At 52.3% G+C, this 19,579-nt stretch overlaps 6 protein-coding genes across 6 annotated transcripts; 4 read left to right on the top strand and 2 right to left on the bottom strand.

Moving 5' to 3' along the window:
- Positions 1-286: 286 nt before the first annotated feature.
- Z517_11533 (uncharacterized protein) lies at positions 287-2,135 on the bottom strand (the record flags this gene model as incomplete). Its single annotated transcript, XM_013423117.1, has 2 exons — positions 287-2,035; positions 2,100-2,135. 2 exons carry the CDS (start codon positions 2,133-2,135, stop codon positions 287-289), a joined length of 1,785 nt encoding a protein of 594 aa, XP_013278571.1.
- Positions 2,136-3,081: 946 nt separating this feature from the next.
- Positions 3,082-7,462, bottom strand: Z517_11534 (uncharacterized protein; the record flags this gene model as incomplete). Its single annotated transcript, XM_013423118.1, has 3 exons — positions 3,082-3,350; positions 3,406-7,240; positions 7,298-7,462. The coding sequence occupies 3 exons, from the start codon at positions 7,460-7,462 to the stop codon at positions 3,082-3,084; spliced, it is 4,269 nt and encodes a 1,422-aa protein (XP_013278572.1).
- Positions 7,463-8,313: 851 nt separating this feature from the next.
- Positions 8,314-10,045, top strand: Z517_11535 (uncharacterized protein; the record flags this gene model as incomplete). The annotated part of the gene is made up of 3 exons (XM_013423119.1): positions 8,314-8,598; positions 8,652-8,809; positions 8,863-10,045. 3 exons carry the CDS (start codon positions 8,314-8,316, stop codon positions 10,043-10,045), a joined length of 1,626 nt encoding a protein of 541 aa, XP_013278573.1.
- A 1,059-nt stretch (positions 10,046-11,104) lies between these two features.
- On the top strand, positions 11,105-13,154 carry Z517_11536 (uncharacterized protein; the record flags this gene model as incomplete). Its single annotated transcript, XM_013423120.1, has 3 exons — positions 11,105-11,635; positions 11,686-11,958; positions 12,006-13,154. The coding sequence occupies 3 exons, from the start codon at positions 11,105-11,107 to the stop codon at positions 13,152-13,154; spliced, it is 1,953 nt and encodes a 650-aa protein (XP_013278574.1).
- A 2,987-nt stretch (positions 13,155-16,141) lies between these two features.
- Positions 16,142-17,533, top strand: Z517_11537 (uncharacterized protein; the record flags this gene model as incomplete). Its single annotated transcript, XM_013423121.1, has 2 exons — positions 16,142-16,215; positions 16,267-17,533. The coding sequence occupies 2 exons, from the start codon at positions 16,142-16,144 to the stop codon at positions 17,531-17,533; spliced, it is 1,341 nt and encodes a 446-aa protein (XP_013278575.1).
- Positions 17,534-18,153: 620 nt separating this feature from the next.
- Positions 18,154-18,565, top strand: Z517_11538 (uncharacterized protein; the record flags this gene model as incomplete). The annotated part of the gene is made up of 2 exons (XM_013423122.1): positions 18,154-18,386; positions 18,478-18,565. The coding sequence occupies 2 exons, from the start codon at positions 18,154-18,156 to the stop codon at positions 18,563-18,565; spliced, it is 321 nt and encodes a 106-aa protein (XP_013278576.1).
- Positions 18,566-19,579: the final 1,014 nt, after the last annotated feature.

The raw sequence follows: 19,579 nt of genomic DNA on the forward strand, positions 1-19,579 counted from the left end.
TATCAAACATGTTTTCGTGGTCCAGTAGACGAAATAGATTGAATAGATGTATTTGTCTTTGTAGCGAGACCGTCTTTCTCAGACTCCAACCGAGACACCCTCCCACGGCGACCAAAGTGGCAGTTTATTTTCTACGAGTTATTGTCTCTCTTGACATGTGCTTTGTGGTTTCTCCATCAGCTATGTATGTACTCTGTTCATATAGCTGACCCTCCCTTACCCCGACACAATATTCTTTGAGAGTGTTGAACAAGAATAGCAAACCCACCTTCTTCTCCAGCCTCGCTCACATTGGGTTCTGCTCTTCATTATCCTCGCGCCTGACTCGGCACAGCCTGCCACCCTCAGCCGCCATCTCGAAGGCGTCACTCCCGACACACGTGGGACAGTAGAAGAGGTCGTGCGGATCGTATTTTCTCTTGATGGCCAACAACCTGGCGTAGTGGTGGCCGGGGCCGTAGAAATCGGCCTTCCAGTCCGGGTCGAATCGGTCGGCTTCGTTCATGTACGCGCCCGTGTGGGGTGCCAGCTTCTTCATGGCGGGAACCTTGACGGTCGTGATGTCGCGTTGCTTCTCGTCCAGTTCTGCTTGCCGGGCGTTGGGAGACGACGGGATCCGGGCGACGATGTTGCTAAAGTACGATGTGCGCCAGGCTGGGGTGACGCCCGAGAAAGGGTCAGAGGCGTCCCGAAACACCTGCCCGCCGCCGACGAGTTCAAGGTTGTTGGTCGTCAACTGCTTGGGCGTGCCGGCGATGGTCTCAACCATACTGCGCAGGGCGCTCGAGTTCTGCGTCACCGACGGACGGTCAAATAGTCTGCTTCCAGCTCCGTACGCAGGCAGACCGACGGGCGGTTCGACACCGGATTCGACATGGTAATATGTCCAGTAGTCTGCATACGAGGCATAACTCTCAGAGATGAAGACGCTGGTCAGGTTCAAGGGAGCCAGTCTTGATCGGGTCACGTCGAAGGCCGTCTGAGCTTGCTCAATGGTGGCGTTAAAAATGCGGAAGCCGTGGAGGTAACCAGTGGTCACATTGGCGAAGATGGGTGCTGGGCTGTTGATTGACCACTGGCCATAGCCTGCATAGCCTGCGTCGTTGAGATCAGGATAGCATGAGTATAAGATAGCAACAGCGTCCAGAAGTCCAGAGGTGTCTGCGCTCAAGGGGAACATGGCCAGATGTTGAACTGTGACATTGACCATTGGGTAGGCTTTGACCGTGCTCGATACCACGATGCCATACGTGCCGCCGCCACCACCGCGAAGGGCAAAGTAGAGATCGCTGTGTTGGCACGCATTAGCTATTACGAGGGTCCCGTCAGCAAGCACGACCTCCAGCTCCAACACTTGATCTGCACCGAGACCGTAGTCTCGGGACGCAGGCCCGTGACCACCACCCTGCATCCAGCCTCCAATGGCACCGACAGACGGGGTACCACCATTGACGATAACAACGTTGTGCTTCTGTGCTTCAGCGCCCACATCTCCCCACGTGTAACCCCCTGCGATCTTGAACGCGCCTCCAGTCCATTTGCTTGCGGTACAACGAGTAGAAGGCTTGAACGTGTTCTGGAAAGTAATGCCGCTGCGAAGATGGCGAATCCAGATTTCCAGGCCGTTGGCGCCTTCAGAGCGCCCAAGCTGATCATGGCCGGTGTTTTTCACCACCAGACGGATGTTGAACAGCCTGGAGAAGACAACTGCCAAAGCGACGTGTCGTATGTCCGTACAATTGACTGCATAACTCGGGCTCACTCCCAGCGCGCAGGTTTGCTGGGGAGTGTTGCCTACGGTCAAATTGACAGGGGCACAGGTGATATTCGTTGGATATGAGAGCCCGATGGCAAGATCTGCTTGGAATGTAGCACTGGACCAATTGATATCAACGTAAGCACACTGAGCTGGATTGAAGGCAGGACCGGGATAGCAAGAGGCCGCAACAGGCTGTGTTGTAATCAAGTTTCCGCCAACCGTGAGGTTGAAGAGTTTCCAGAGGGCATCAGAGGGCCAGCACTTGTCGTCAGGAACCTAGATAGCCATGTGGTCAGAGATGTTTCCACACATGGAGAACTCAGCCTTCTTGCAAACATACACATTTACATGAACTGCCAGGGACAACACTGGGCATTGGAACAGCTGTGACACAGATGGCTTGCAGCAACAGCAACGAGGCTGAACCGACGGAGTACAGCAGTTTCATATTGTCTCTTGTCTTCTTGTCGCTGAGGCATCAGAAGGACGAGGGATCGTAGCGACGGGTCAGTTAGTCGGCCTGATGAATGTCTCAGTATGAGCATCGCTGCCATTTGATGTAAATCATGTCGCTTGCTCCTGGAGACTCGACAGTCAAGACTCACCGCCACTGCCGGTAAGTCCAAGCCTACCCTAGGCCCTTCCAGCACCCATAACACAAGTGTGTTTCTGTTCTCTTGACGGTCCAACGTTTCGCGAAGTGCACGGCTCTTTACGAGTCTTAGAGGATGGAATTCGTGGAAGTTGTCAACACTGCAAAGCTGCAGGATTCCTGTATCATCTGGGAGGTCATGGTGTAGTTCTGTAAGCTGCTTCCTACCACATACGAAGAGGTCAAGGGTCAGGCACAGTCGAAGTAAGGTGAAGGAGCTAATGCGAGGTCAGACCTTGACGAGATGCTCCCAATTGGTGCCATCAACTGCAGCCACTGAACTGCTCGATGCTGAAAATAGTGTCCAGTCAGAGGCACACAAGCTAACAAGGGCGTGTAACAAGACAGACACGAGCTGAAAAAGAAAGGACATGTAGCATACACATAGGTTGGTGGGACATGAGGACTTATAAACTGCGCCAAGTTTTCTCTGGGAACATTTGTGACGGGAACCAGATTGTCTCTTGACCAGCCAGCCAGCATATCTGTCAGTCCATGCCATTCATATCTAAACCCATTTTCCCGGATCATGTCGGTACTAATACAATTGTGCCAATCGGAGACCCGCTCTTTGTTCCAAAAACAAGACGGTTCGCCGGTATGCTGTAGATTCACAACCAATATGCGGCCGTCTTCAGGTACACTCAGCCATCCCAAATACCCAGAGGTTTTATCTTCGCATGGGTCTGCCCATTGCCGCTGCCTCATGCATGTTCTGGAAAATCAACTTGAAGCCGTTGCACAGATCTTTCATCGTGGGATAGGGCTGTTTCATCAACTCGAACCCTTGTGGGATTACCCTCACGCTCCAGTCCATGAGCTTCGCGTTCTGGCCCGCCTTGAAGACAAGGTGGAACTGGCCGGGTCGTTCACGGTTGAGGCAGAATTGGTACATGGAGCGCTTGGGGTTTGCGTTGGTATAGGTGGTTAGCCACTCCTCTGTTTTGAGCGTCAGTCATGTCTCATATCAAGCTCACAAGGAACTCAAACTCACCTAATGCGGCCTTGGATTTGTTCTGGAATTTCTCGTTGTTGCACATCTCGTCCACTTTTCGGGCCATGGCTTTGACATGCAGCACAATCAGTTCATCCAAGTCCGAGTAGTTGTATCTTCCACCTATCCTCAGAGTTCGTCCCAGAGAGAACTCGTTCTCTTTGTCCAATTCGAGCACATCGATATGTTGGAAGATGCCGTCGGCCACTTTCCAGGTCACCGCAAGATGATCGTTGCCCTTTGACGACGGCCGGATCACAACGTCACCACGGTTTTGGCTGCCCAGGTACTCTTCCGCTTGTTTCGAATTGAAAGGCCGGAAGAGAGGGTGCTTGATCACTCGGGTGACCCGGTTGCCCAAGTCCGTTTTCTCTTCGAGCAACTTCTTGTCCGCCACCTCTTCGCGCTCATCCCATTCGTCGTAGTTCCGATCGTTGTGATTGTATCTCCTGAATGGTTTCTTGACCTGCTCGTCTCTCAAGCTCACTGTGACGATAAAGTCTTTGCGATTGATCGAGGTAATGTGAGCTTGAACAGTCTGGTGGATGTTGTACAGCTGCTTTGGTGACAAGGCAGGGTCTGCCCATTGGCGATCTTCAACCACCGCGTCCAAGCCGCATTCGAGTTTGCCCTCCATGTGATCATCGGTGACTCTCTTCAGCGTCATGGGAACATTCATGCCTCTCTGCAGGGACTCCCTCGTCTCACCTGTGAGCATTGTGAACACCTCGGACTCACCAAGGTTGACCCGGAACGGATTTCTCAATTCTTCATAGGGATCGTTGAGCTCAGCGGTGATATTCTCCAGTGTGCTGCGCTTTTTGGAGTTGAGGTTTTGTTCCAACTGTGCGGCATATTCCTCGAGAACCAGATCATGAACACGCTCTTGCGCTTCTTCTCGTATCAAGCGGCGCACAATTGCTCCCGATCCTCCCTCCTGTCTCTCGGCCTCAATGTCTTCTTCATCGAGTTCGAGTGCATCAGCTGCCATCTTCCGAGCAATATCGTAGTCTTCGGGATGTATACGCGTGTTGTCTAGATATTCAGAGTCTGGATCTGACATCTCGAAGTCGATGTATAAGAAAGATGCCGCATTGGCCCAGACTTTGGGTCCCATGGCCTGGTGTTTATCGTTGAGACCCAGCAAATCCTCTCGAGCCCTGACAAAGCCATTGTTGAGGTTGATCACTTTGACCAGATGTGAAGCCTTTCGAGGCCCAAGACCAGCCACGTAGGGAAGCAGATTTGCCAACCCAGGATCAGTCACAGCCTCATTAATGTTCACGCCGGTCATGGTGACCGTATCCACAAGAGCAGTTTCCAGTTTCTTCAGTAATTTGTCTTGTGGCAGCAGGTTCTGGGCAGAGTGGAAGTTGATGGATACAATGTCTCGTCCTAGAGCCGCGTATTCTTTGAGGGGTGATTGCATGTACCTCGCAAGTCCAACACAGTAGAGAGCCATTTCAGGAACTCCTGGGTTATCGGCTTTCATTCGATCGCCAGATTTCGACATACGCGCCACCTCGTCGTTAACCAGAATGACGTCCAAGAGGTCGCTTCGATCTTGATCATCGTCATCCGTGTATGTCGCGCCACGAAGGTCATGGTTGCTGACCAATGTGGTCAAGTTTGCTAGAAGTTTGCGGGTGTCGGGACACCATCCTGAGACAGCGATGACTTCAGGCTCCCTCCTTCGGATAACTTCCAAGAGCGCGTCGACGTCTTTGCCGTCGGGGATGCCGCGTTCTCGGTTGCCGGGGCCTAGCTCCTTATACTGACCGTGCTCAAGAACTCTGCCCTCATCACTGACATAGGCCCAGTAAATAGGATCGCGTCCAACGGTCCCGCCACCATTGGTCATGGCCAAAACCCGCGGAATGGTACCTTTAGCCAAACCCCTCGGCTTCCATGGTGCCTGATCAAGTTTTGCATAGAATTCGTCGCGGCAGTCATTTCCAATGGTCGCTTCGCATTGTTCCTTGAGGTTTTCCTTGACCGATCGGGCCATCAATTTCATAATTTTGTCAACAGTGATTGACACCGCTTCTCGACGTTCCTGGTTCCACGCATCTGCTACAGTAGAATAATTGTCTGTTTCGATGTGCTTGTTGAGTTCTTTCTTGAATGCATCCAGTCCTGGCAGTCGGACCCGAATCTCGATTAAGCCTTCTTCCTCGGCCTTCAGCATCTTGAGGAACAAGTCGGGTCGATCACTGAAGTAAAATAACTTCTGGTTTCGAAGGTATTTGAACTCGTAATAAGGATGTTGTTCGTCGATCTTGCGAAGGCCTTTTTCGGTACGATGGCAATCAATAACCCCTTGGGGAAAGATTTTCTCTCTGATGAGACGTCGAATCCGTGGGTTCGTTGCCAACTGTTCAATAAACATGGCCTTGGCAGCCTTGAGCACTCGAGCGCCAGTAGGGAATTCATCGTCAACCATTGTATCAGCAAGATTCTCGGGGCTGTCAGAGGGATCCTCTGTGTACGTCCGAACACCTTCCCTGGCGGCGTTTCGCGCAAATGCGTCCGCAGTAATACCAAAGGCGCGAACGAGACCAAATGCCTTCGAGGCACGAATTTCCTCATAAACACTTCTGGTCGATGCTTTCTTCTGAGACATGCTCACCCCATTGGTCTCGCCATTCGAGGTCAGCGCCAGATCTTTGAGCTGCGAAGCGTACTCAAAATATAGATAGTCCTGTAAATCCTGAAGATCCTCCATCGTAGCAGCCCGGGGTAGGAGTTGTTCGAAGGTGGTGTCTTCCGGTACACTGGCCGAATGCAGATCCGCGTAAGTCTTCTGTAGCGCTCTTTTCCTTTCGATAAGCGCTCGATACTTTAGATCAAGCTCCAGTATGCGCCACAGATCTTTCTGGTTGAGAAGTTTGACGGTGTCGTCGATGACTTTCGGACTCCCATCTTCCTGCACACCGACCACCTTAGTCTGTGGGAACAGTAGATAATCTTTTCGGTGCATGTAGATGAACGGCGGTTCAAAGTCCTGCCGAGTCATCAAGTCCAGATTATCTGCGACAGCGCGTCTGAAAGGTTCGTGGTGGATCTCATCGTGCCCCTTCGAGGGTAGGATCAGATTGGCTATCCACAGTGCTTCTTCTTTGACCTCGTCTTCGGTCAGTTCAAGGTCGCGGTATGGTCTCCGGGCCAGCTGATGACGTTCGGGTATATCGGTGAATCGAACTTCATTGTCCTCGTCGGTGAGTAGTTTTTCCGCCAGCTGCGAAGGCTCAAAGACATCTCTCAGATGAAGGTTCTTGTCCTTTTTGGCTTCCTCTTCGTCAGCCTCTTCCTCCTTCTCTAGAGCAAAGTCGTAGTCTGTTCCATCACCAAAGGCCGCGCGAAAGTCTTCCAGGGCCTGCTCATCGAGCCCGGCTGCATCAGCGATACCCAGCTCCGCGATCCCACGACGATTATGTCTGGCCACTTCTTCATCTTCACGTTGCCGTTGTTGCTCTTCGTCTGAGAAGATATCCTCTTCGATGAAATCGTCAAACTCGTCCTGTAGCCCTCGTCGGTCCTGACGACTCCGCCGACTGTAGTCAACCGCCTCCTCTTCCTCGTCGGAATGACCGAAAATATCATTGACACCGTAATGCTGTTGCGCGTCACGGTCTTCTCGAGGGCCTCGCTTGAGTCTCTTGAACTTTGATTCGGTTGGTTCTTCAGTGGGCTTCATGCCGATGAGCTCCAAATCCTCTTCATCGAGATCTTCATCTTCGCGCTCTTCGCGGCGTCGCTTCTTTCGTTCTCGTCTTCGTTCGCGGCGGGCTTCTTCATCTTCTTCGTCCTCGTCAACAATGAAGTCTTTGGCAACCTGGCATAAACATTAGATTTTGGGATTTCAGAGGGTGTTGATAGAGAGAGATTTTACCTCGGCTGCAGCCTCTTCATCTTCGTCCTCTTCCTCTTCTTCAGAGGAATCATCAAAGTGTCCGTTCGCGCCAGTTGACTTTGGTCTTGCTTCACCCGTGTCTTCATCGAAGGATTCGTCCTCCTCTTCATCACCGAGAACTGCGCGATCATCGATGAGGTCCATGTTTATGCGAGGGCGAAGCGCAAGCAGCAGACTCGGTAAATTGAGATGATTCGAGGATTATGACCGATCCGCAGACAGTAACGTCGCGGTGAAAGCGACAGCAACGGTTGCTCAAATGTCCTGCCAGCCTGCGAAATCCCCCAAGGAACAGACACAAACTTAACGCTCCGGCTAAATCACGGGCTCGGCAAAGCTGCCGCATCTCAGCAGGATCACCATGGGCCAAGGTACTAAGTACAAAGGATGGGTGGGTCGGTCGCTTTCGGCGATTGGCTGCGTCCTTCTCCTCACATGAATCGAATCAACCGTCTGCTTGCGGTTCTTTTAGAACATGGGGAACTTCTGACTTGAAGCGTGAGAATAGGCGCTTGCGCTTGACCTCCTATTGACACCTATTGGCGAACTACTGGCCTATGCCATGCACTATTGACAGATATCGCCTCTTCAGTTCACGACCGCGTGCTTTTCTCAACCGTGCTGAAGCGCTTGAACCCCTATCTTCAGCGTGATTTCAGTTTCAGCAGCTGTCAACTGACAATCTCTTCACCCGCACGGCAGGTTCAAAGCAGGGTGTTTTGATATATTTTCACAGCTTTTCACTGTCCAGCGTTGGTCAATCGACTAAAGGCTCAAAGAAAGCAGCCAGCTATTCATCCGTCTAAGCGCCTGATGGCCTTAGTTGGCATTGTCCTTGGGGTCTGACATAGCCGCCTCTCTTCTCTGTCCTGTCTGCATATCACACTTGCAGTCCCGCCGAAGCCTACTGTATATCCTCTTTCGACTTCCGTTCCTCCCTCACTAGCCTTGTTGCCGGACCGTTGTTACCATCACCCAAGAAATATTCTCACACCATGTCGGACGCGTTCAAAGCCCGGACGCTGAAAAGGAAGAATGTCAAAGGGTTGGCGTTGAATGCACCGGCTCCTCGAACAGCACCCTCCGATGGCGATGCACAGATACCAGGGGCGCTTGGAAATTCCGAGAGTGACAGGACCGACACTTTGGAGATTGGCTTGGAATTCAAACTTGACCTCAGAAGTGAAGATCTGATCGTGCTGAAAGAGTTGGGTGCTGGCAATGGGGGTACTGTCAGTAAAGTCATGCATGCTTCGACCAAAGTGATCATGGCAAGAAAGGTATGTCCCGGCCCTTCGGCTGGAGGTTGACCTGATGCTGAGAGGGAACACAGGTTATCCGAGTCGACGCAAAAGAAAATGTCCGTAAGCAAATTGTTCGAGAATTACAAGTTGGCGCCGACTGCAGCTCGCCGTACGTCATTACATACTACGGAGCTTTTCAGAATGAAGCCCGGGACATTGTGCTGTGCATGGAATATATGGATTGCGGGTGAGTCACTTGTGGTCTGATGCTACCCTTCCTGCTGAACTGACGGCTTGCAGATCCTTGGATCGCATATCGAAAGACTTTGGACCCACACGTGTGGACGTACTAGGCAAAATTACAGAATCCATCCTGGGAGGTCTTGTATACCTTTACGAAGCCCACCGAATCATGCACCGAGACATCAAACCATCAAATGTCCTGGTCAATTCTAGAGGAATGATCAAACTATGCGACTTTGGCGTGGCTACAGAGACAGTCAACTCGGTGGCCAACACGTTTGTTGGCACGTCAACGTACATGGCCCCTGAACGAATTCAGGGCGGAGCATACACCATCAAGTCCGACGTTTGGAGCGTGGGGTTGACAGTAATGGAACTGGCAATTGGAAGATTCCCATTTGATTCGAGCGATTCTGCCGCGGGCGACAGAGCAAGTGCTGGACCAATGGGAATTCTTGATCTTTTGCAGACCATAGTACACGAACCGGCACCCAAACTCCCAAAGAGTGAGGCCTTCCCGTCTATCCTGGAGGACTTTGTGGCCAAGTGTCTGCTCAAGAACCCTGACGAGAGACCAACCCCCCGGGAGCTCTATGACAGAGACAACTTCTTGCAGGCTGCGAAGAGGACGCCTGTGGATCTGCAGGAATGGGCCGTCTCGATGATGGAGCGACACAACCGAAAATCCTACTTGGCACCTCCTGCACCAAAATCGCTGAAAAGTGATGGGACAAGCTCAGACAGCTCTCATACAACCTCATCGGCGTCTACGGCCTCATTTGCTGGCGATCCCCGTGGCACCCCTGTGACGGCCAAGCAGTATGCGAGTCCAACCTCTGGCAACATCCCCGTCGCGCCACCACAGTTTAGCTTTCAAGGGACACCGACCGGCATTGTGGAGAGATCGCCGCCGCCGCCGCTATCGTTACAGCATTTGTCTTTGGAAACCCGAGATGCGCCCAACGGAATTGGTCCTCGTGCTAACCGCCTGGGATACAACGACCGTGATAATATTCCTGAGCCTGCTTCGGCTATTGAGCCTTCTCAAAGACCGATGTTTCCCCCCAGGACGAGTAGTAGCGGCAATATTATCAATGGCAGAAATCCGTTGATGAGTCCACCGTTCACTGTGCGACAGCCTCCTCCAACTGGGCCGTTACCAGCTCCTCCGATGAAGGACCTACCTGCGCCACCAGCCTTGAAGAGTGCAGGGATAGCTAGCCCTCGTCGACCAAGATAACATTGCTTGAAGAGCAGGTCAGAGTACTTGGCTTTGGAGCGGGCTGCATCAAACATATCGTGACAAAAGTGGAGCAGGGGTATGGGCATGGGCATAGGGTATGGGAATGAGTTATATAGCATTTGATCCTGGCGTTGTGACCGAGTACACTGTGAGCATTTTCGAGCTTGTAGATCTTGAACACGAGAACAATTTATGGGGATTACCATGTCTATTATGGCGTCCAGATCTTCGCCGTTCGTCCCTGCGCCCCTTCCAGTGGCTCTGTTATGCCACCATGCTTACTTTCCCCAATAAGCGATCCCGCCAAAAACTGCTGCAAACTCATGCCCGATTCGGAAGAAGTGATGTCGGCTCGTGCAGCCATTTCACCAGGGGTTCATCCCCTTTGCTTTCTCTAAAAGTGTGTAGTATGAATTTCAGGTAACGCCCTGTTTTTTCAAGGGACTGTGATGAATTGTGTTTTCAACAATGAACCCAGACCTGCACTCGACCACCACCATTTAGGTCAGTGGACCTGAGAGCAGTGTAAAAAAAATGCGGTTTCGAGCCGATTTGATTTCTGAGTCTCATATCTGCTTTTCTACCTCGTACAGATGGCGAGGTAGTGCATGAGGGGTTATAGATTCTTATCATAAGCAAGGATCCGGGGCAGCAATTGACATGGCGTTTTTTGAGACACGACTGGGTGGGTAACGAACGTGTTGTACCTATACTAAGGTAGTTTGAGAAGGCATTACAGAAATAGTCGTTCTTGAATACTTTCGTCGATTAACGTTCATGTTCCTCTTGCCCTCCAACTTTCAGCCAACGACCAATCTAGGGCACCTGGGGACCTCCGATAGGCAGTAGCTTAGTCAGAAAGTTGGCATTGGTGGCATCAACCAACTCCGTGGCATCAAATTGCCTGTCACCCTGTCTGGCTGGAAGCGCAAATGAGGCCAAAGCCTGGCAGACTTGACCAGCAGACGATTCTCCTCTGTTCACCACCACTGCGACCGATCTCAGTAGACACACGCCTCCACGTTACTCCAGGTGATGGAAGCCACCTCGGCGAGGATGGCCTCGCGAAATCAGTTTGTCTTTGACGGCTTCGCCCCGCCTCGTTCGACCCTCCAGCGCTTCATATACAATGCCTGCGATCCCATCGCCAACCTCGAACCTAATCTCGCCTTGAACCTCGAGATCGTCGACCTGGTAAACTCGAAGAAGGGCAATGCCCCACGTGAAGCCGCATTTACCATTGTGCAGCTCATCAACCACCGGAACCCGAACGTGTCCCTCTTGGCCTTGTCGCTACTCGATATCTGTGTCAAAAACTGCGGTTATCCCTTCCACCTCCAAATCAGCACCAAAGAATTCCTCAACGAGCTCGTCCGACGATTCCCTGAACGACCCCCGCTACGGCCCACTCGTGTGCAGAGCAAGATCTTGGAAGCCATTGAAGAATGGCGGTCGACGATATGTCAAACATCCAGGTACAAGGAGGATTTGGGTTTCATCCGAGATATGCACAGGCTTCTGCTGTACAAGGGCTACATGTTCCCAGAGGTGCGGAGAGAGGATGCTGCTGTCCTGAATCCCAGCGATGTATGAGAATAGCCCCAGAAGAATAGTGGACCACTGCTAATCAGTTGCAGAACCTCCAGTCGGCTGAAGAGATGGAGGAGGAAGACCGAGCGGCGCAATCAGCCAAGCTACAAGAACTGATTCGGCGAGGACGGCCGCAAGATCTGCAAGAGGCCAATAGGCTCATGAAGGTCATGGCCGGCTATGACACGAGGCACAAAACGGACTATCGGGCAAAGGCAGCGGAAGAGGTTGCAAAGGTCCAGCAGAAAGCCAGGATATTAGAGGAGATGCTTCAAAGCCATCAACCGGGCGAGAAGTTTGGCGACGGGGATGTTTTCGAGGTATGGAGTGTCGCATTGCAAGTGGTCAATAAGCTGACGAAGCCTAGGAGTTGGTCGGTGCGCTCCAGAGCGCTCATCCCAAGATACAGAGGATGTGCGAGGAAGAGTCTGACGATGCCGAGGCGGTCGCTAAGCTCTTCGAAATCAACGACAGTATCCATCGGACGATCGAGAGGTACAAGTTGATGAAAGCTGGAGACATCGAAGCAGCCAACAGGATCGAAAAGGGAACCCTGGGCACCACGACCGGGGTCAGCAAAAATGCAGCAAACGAATTGTCGTTGATCGACTTCGAGCCGGAACCTCCAGCAGTGCAAACGATACCAAGTCAATCGAACGGCTCCCTCCTTGATGCTGGTCCTGCTTCATCCACTGCACAGCCCAGACCAACGACGGTCGAAGATGATTTACTAGGTCTGTCGCTGGACGACCCTGGCGCCGGCACACTGGGCGCGATCTCCCTAGGACCAAGCACGAATTTTTCAGCTCCTTCAGGGTCGATTTTCTCGACCACTTCTAATGTTGCCCCAACCCAGCCGGCGTTCACGCAAACTGCACCTCAGACTTCACCGAAATCCAATTACGACGCTTTTGCATCACTCATCAGCTCCATCCCTTCTTCCAAACCTGTGACTCCAGCTCCTATGGCACAGCCGCCGCGGGCTGCAAGTCAAGCATTGGCCGATCCGTTTGCGGCGCTGGTGTCATCCAGCTCGCGGCCTTCAACGCCATCAAGACAAGTCAACACCCCACAACCATCCACACAGCCAGCTTCGGGCATGAACCGAAGTCCCGCTGCACCAGCCGAAGACGAATGGACTTTCGAGTCGTCGCTGCCTGAACCACAAACGGTACAAGTGCTTTCCTCGCCTCTCGGGATCGATTTTGAAGCCCGACGGACACCAGGGCAGAGCGCGATCCAGATAACGGCGCGTTTCTCCAACATAACGCCGCAAAAAATCACCGGGTTACACTTCCAAGTTGCCGTAGAGAAGAGCTACTCACTCCACCTAAAGCCACAAAGCGGGCGCGAACTCGCTCCAAATACACACCACGCTGTCCAGCAGGAGATTTTGCTCAACGGAGTGCCAGAAGGGAAAGGCAACCAGGTCAAGATGCGTTTCAAGGTATCGTATGAACTGAACGGACAAGGACAAGAGCAACAGGGCAATGTTCCGCCGCTAGGGGTTAGTTAACGGCCACAGAGTATGACGAGGCGCCCTCAGATTAGATAGCACGTGGGCGCGTACGTATGCGCAGACACGGCGCAGCATGGATACCTACATGACATTCCGTTGCGAGCCGTCGCTGCATTTGACATTCGGACAAAGTACCGTGATACTGTTGAGTCGGTAGTGTTCTGACCGTGGAAGCCACAGGAGCGGAACAAAGTGGCATGGCTGATATCACTTGTCATGTAGCGCCATCCCGTGCGTGAGTTTTTGGGGGGTTCTCCAAAGTTTCCAACTATTTGCTGTTCTTCCAAATAATGCAAGTTTGCTATCCCCACAAAAGGAAAAAAAAAAGAAAGGCCAGGCCGTAAACCTGGCAGGAAGGCAGGAAGGCAGGCCTGGCGAAGGTTTCCCGGCGTTTTCCTGATAGGAGGAGACGGACGCCTTATGCCCTATCCATTTTCTTTTCCCCCGGGAAATAGGAAACGGCAGGTCATGGGAGAAACGCGGAGTTTTGGTGGTGGTGGCGGTCGTGGATGGCTGTCACGGCTGACACGTAGCACGTAGCACGTAGCACGTCGTCACGTAGTCACGCCGAGGGGCTACACCATCAATACGCGACTCCTGTATCAAGTACATTCCACATGGCGCCACCCATCCCAGTAGTCGAAGCAAAATCCAAAATACGAGATGCGAATAAGGCCCACGAGGCGAGAAAAGATAGATCTGGGTGGCGGTTTCGCGGTTCCGGGGGGTTGATCAAAGTCGATCTGTGCAAGGGAAGAGAGATCCAGGTATCGCTCCGATCTTGCAGACAAGCACAGGAACCAAGAGGGATCCGTCAAAGGGGGAGACAGTGACTAGCAGTGCCGTCTGTTTGGAGCTAACCAGTGACCAACTTCTTGCGTCACGGGTGGATGGAATTGCGGCAATTGGTGGAGTCGCGGGATATACCTGAAGCTGGGCTGGTGTTGCGAATTGGGCTGCGATGTCTGTCCCAATCGCCGATGCAAAAGACATTGCGGCACAATTCCCCCCTTTCAGCCTTTTACGGGGAAAGAAGAACCCATCTCTTGCTACCACGAAACTAGGTACCGTGGCTACCGGAAGTGTGCGATCCGACTATGGTGGTCTGCGAAACTTGCCTGCCGTGTCTGCTGGTCGAAAAGGATATCATGCAGCACATTAGTTCCAATTCTTGGTCCCAGTTAGCAGGGTCAGGCCGAAGAAACAAAGATTTCAGCCGGGGAAGTGTCCCTCCAACGTGGCCCTAAGGGAGACGGCTGGTGGTGGTGTCTCATACCTCCATTCCCACTGGTCTCGAAATTGTCCGTCTTATGTCGGCAATCCCAGTACGAGAGCAGGGAACAAATCCTGTGGTGGAGTCCACTTATCATGAGAGAGTACCGAGTACCGTGGGCGTCTAGACACAGGCGCCTGATGAGATGACCAAAGATGAATCGCCCAAGCAGGGGTATTTTGATCCTCAACTTACCGCTAGCAGCTACATACAGGATTTGTAACTCCTGGTCAATTGGGACCAACGCATCGGGCGGAAACAGTTTCCTGTGTGAGACCGTGCTGTCAGATCGAGAATGCCCTTTTCTATGACCGCAATCTCATCTTTCCCTTCCGCAATTCAGGCTTGTGAGGCCGCCGTTGGCACGGAGACGATAGCCGACAGCGCTAGGATCTGGCGCTACGACCGAGGTGAGGGGCTACTCGGTTCCCCATTGATTTCTGCTGATCCTTCGGGCAGATCGTAAAACTCTTGTTTGTGTCGGATGAGACGAGTGAGGAGGAGGTGGAACAGTACCGAGGAGGGTTGATTCTCGTGTATTGAAGTAATTTAAGTGACGAACAAGATGGACTGAGAGTGAGATAGCAGCCCAAGAGACCAGACAAAGGAATTTGGCGGTCTGAGCAAGTATTACCGTGTCGCAGCTGCTTCATGGGCGATCGACCAGCAGCAGAAGGCGATGGACGGATCCAGCCTCCGCTGGCACTGCGATCGATGACTGGAGGCGCTGGGGGCTGCAGTGGGCGCAGCCTGGACCTCGTACGGCGTCCCTCCCGCCAGCGGCCCAATGGTGCCCCGATCTGGGCTGCATTTTCACTCTGCGCTTGGCCTGCAGCTCAGCAACTCTATCGTGCTCCTACCTGCCGCTTTGGGTCTGGTCACTCTGACATCTACTGGCTTTTGCTGTCTTCATCCCAACAACCCAGGCATCTTGCCACGGCTTGCTTCGAATTGCTGTCGTTAGAATGCCCATTCTGCCTCTGGTATCTCATGCTTTGACTTTGTTCTCCCCGGCTAGTTGCTCCATGGACAACCAACTGCCGCCGCCGCAGTCCAATGGTAGCCTCAGCAGGCCTGCAGCCACAGATGCCGCTACTTGAGCCATGGCTTTCTCAACTCTTTCCTCTCTTTCCCCTCCCTCCTCTCCCTTCCACTGCTGGAGATTGGCTCCTCTGGCCCACAGCCTCCCTCTCCTCGCGATCTTCGGACTCGACCCTAGATAAAACTCCCTGGGGATCGCCTCTTCCCTTGCTCATCTCATGAACAATCGAGCCCACTTAGTCAACCCTCCAAGCGACATTGTGCCCTGGTCTGAACTTCGCTGACAGATACGAGCTGTCTCAGTGTGGTCACCCTTGTCCTCATACCAGGAAACTGTCATTTCTTGGTCCTAGCAACATTACCGCTTGGTTCGCCACTTGCAGCTGCTCTTTTATGGTCAATCCCGCCCCCCAGGCAACCACTCTATAACGTTTCTTCATACCTTGTAGGCATACTGGCTACGATTGTGCATGCTTTGTTCGGAACCCAACTCAAGATACTTTCTGTTGCTACAGTTGCTATAGCTTGACTGTCCACCTGTGCAACGGAAGCCTTATAGCTCATCGATCATTGGAGGACCAATTACTCCTGCTCTAAGACCACGCCCGTCGCACTGCAGCAAGCTACTCAGGACACCGTCCGGACGCCAGTCTCCGACGACCTGCCCAATATGCCGCCAATGCGAACAGTGTCGCGGGAGAAGCCTCCAAAGACACAGCGCACTCAAGAGGAGAACCAGGAGAGGTGAGCATATCTGGCTGGTGCAGCTTGTCCAATATACTGACATTCATCAAGAGCATATATCGCTGCGTCGAGAAGGAGTGACCGAACTCTCGAGGCTCGCGTGGAATCGGCACGGAGGGCTTCAGAAGTTCACAAGAGAAGAACTGGACGGGCGCTCCGGATAACCGCTGAGGATGTCATGAACGAGGAGATGTATGAGGAAGAGGGGGATGACCTGCCCCTACAATATCGACGTCTTACTGCACATTTGCAAACGAGCTCGGCCGATTTCAATCGCCGCTTCGCCGCTTATTTGACACACCAGGTGGCGGTCCGGAGTGCCATAGAGCAGATGGCTCGAGATCCTCATGGCCAGTATCCCAACAGCGGAGTCAACATGTTTCCATCACCCATGATTCCTCAACATAATATGGCACAGTCGCTAGGGGGATATCAGCGCCCTGCTCCGTACCCTTCTCCTCATCAAGCCCATTTTTCCCTGAATAGCGGCCGGATGGCAGACTCTTCAGCATCAGCCCCCAAGGACCAAGAGTCAATATCGCCTTCCGCACCTGCGCCTGGAACAGGCGCAATGGATCACAGTAACTTATCGATTCATGGCTCGGCACAGGTGTCAGACCAGTATTCCGGAGAGCATGTCAAGGGTCCGGGCCCAAGAGCAGATTTTGAGTTTTCGCCACAGCGTCAAAACCCCAGTGCCGCTACCTCTCCTCAAGGCCGATCCAATTCATTCGCACCATTGTGGCAGGATATGGGGCCGTTCACCACTTCATTGCCTCCGGAGTCGCAGCAGATGTTCGCGCATGCACCTGGCTTTGACGTCAATGATCCTTTTTATGCCATGCTTATGCGTGGCTCGGACCAGTACGTCAGCAATTCATACTACCCTTGGAAAAATACGCACAGTTCTGTTAAAGATATATCTGCGAACGACTCAGCCTACCAGGGAATGAATGCAACTCTGGCGCCCACGGCACTGGACAGTTTTTCCGAGGGCATACAGAAGCGCACCAATAGCACCATTTCGACGGCCACGACAGTGCTATCACCTGTCTCTGGAGAACTGGCTGAAGCAAAGTCTCTCTCCAACTCAGGCTTGGACTTTGTTAAGCAGGAAGCCAGAGAACCCAGTTTCGTTGCTGGTAACGACGGCCTTGACTCGGGTCATGATACCCCTCCCGGGGATGGATTTTGGGACCACTTTGTCCGAGACGGTAGCTGGGATGGTGGCGACAACGACGTACAAGCCTTTTTTACTGGGCACAACCTGGATAATACCGATGTGGATCTGAAGGTCAAACTTGAGGTACATGATTGACTCGGATTGAGCCACAGGGCAGAGGTCACAGCATCTTCTGGTCACAAAATGAATCGGAGTGTCGTTGTAAGTTCCGCATGGTCTTGCCCAACAGTCCTCTATAATCAGAAAACAAGAAACAAGAACTGGAGGACTTTTCTTACGCCAATCCAAGTTGGATTATGGCTGTGAGAGATTGCTACCGGCTTTTTGTCATGAAGGCGACTGCATTCCAATATATATTGGTTTCAGTCCTCGTATATACGCAAGACATGGCTGCCGGTGATGTATGTGGAAGTCGAAGTACAGCTCGTGATCAAAATACCCAAGGAGCAACGGAGTCATGTATGGAAAAGAGATTCTCCCTCTTTTTGGGTATCTATTATGAACAATCTCCGACAGCCAATACCTACGTCCGTTACTTTACTACTATGTATATATAGATATAATCTCCCAAACACTCGTCTGCTACGACTATTTAGCTGACTCGTCCTCGCCGCGTTGCTCTCGCGCCAACGACTATCTGCTCCCTCGTCTACTACTCTTCCGCTCCCTAGGCACTCCCGCTGTAGAAAAACTTCAGAGGCTTAACTCTTTCGCAACCTCTAGAAATCCATCTCAAACCAACCACCTTCGTCGCGATGGACTTGGATCACTTATCAGCAACAGACCAAGAGATCCTGGACTGGTGCTATACCTACCAACTGAGACCGGCGGCTTACGCTGCGCGTTTGCTGGGCCCACACTCGTCCAACGTCGTTCTTCGACTCAACAACCAAGCGGTACTGGCCAAATTGCCAGAGCTCAGTGCCGACGAGAAATCAAACGTGGAATTGTTGCAAAGGGCATACTTCTGGAAATCCCTCAATGCCCTGTAAGTTGACAGATATATGTCCAAGCTTTCTTTCATTCCAACCTCTTGTTTGGAATACATCTGATTTTTTTTCTCTCTCTTTTCATCCTAGCTCCACGCAATCTCACAAGCTCGAGAACTCCTACATACCCTCCCCGCCTCCTTCTTTGCCTGACGATCCTATTGGGATCACCTCCTGATGCGGGGGGGGGGGGGGGGGGGGGGGTCCTACTGTATCAACCGGGACCTTCACACGCGGATTTTCATGCTACAAACTCCAAAAGTATGAAAAATAACCGATAACTCGCGAACAGACCTGGAAGGCGGATGCGGGTGCCCGTAAGTATTCTTGCCGTAGAGTCACGGCTTCCGAGTGCAACCCGTACAGGACTTTAGTGCCGCAGGATAGCGACAGCTACGTGCAGGGACGGATTCTACCTTACTAAGTGGCGAGGCTTAGTTTTCTCAGTGGGCCACGGTGGTTCGAACCGTGGATGGCGGCGTAATATCGAAGACCTTGATATAATCCGCTTGTATGTCTCGGGACCTACATGAATTGCTAAATGCATACTGGGGACTTCCCAACACGACGTCGCACATTGTCATCGATAGCAAGTGGTATCATTATGTACAGAGTTGTCGCATCGAGGCAAGGCAAGACAAGCCCGGTCCGAACGAGGGTTGGCTGAAAGGTCAAAAGCCACACCTTGGGGGGTCGGGGTGTACTCGGTAGGAACAGCCCCCCAGGAGATATGTAGCGAGCGTTGACAAACCCATCTCGCTCTCGCTCTCGTGTATGGCGCGAATGGCTTTCCCATTCAAGGTAGGTAGGTCACATTCCACCCACTCGATTGTAACATGAAGACGGAACGCCGAAGGAATCGATCCTACTCCGACTATTGGGTCATCTTCCATTTTCCGTTTTCCATCTTTTAAAGTGTGCCGCCCATCATGACACCTGTAGCGTCACATCACATTGTATTAGTAAGTTCGTTAGCAAGTTGGGCAGTTACTGAGTTTAGATGAGGTGAGTAGGGTAGAGTAGGGTCGAATTGGCAATGCGCTTGTGTGCTTGCTAAGTCTTGCTTGATTGGGCCCCCAGACCCCAGTCAGATAAGACTCTCGCAAAGGAGGAAACGCAAAAACCTCTTTGGGGATATATACGTACCGATGGTCGAGAAGATGGTCCATATCGTGGCAATCTGGCTGAGTTT

This window comes from Fonsecaea pedrosoi, assembly GCF_000835455.1.
Source record: "Fonsecaea pedrosoi CBS 271.37 unplaced genomic scaffold supercont1.8, whole genome shotgun sequence".
NCBI lineage: Eukaryota > Fungi > Ascomycota > Eurotiomycetes > Chaetothyriales > Herpotrichiellaceae > Fonsecaea > Fonsecaea pedrosoi.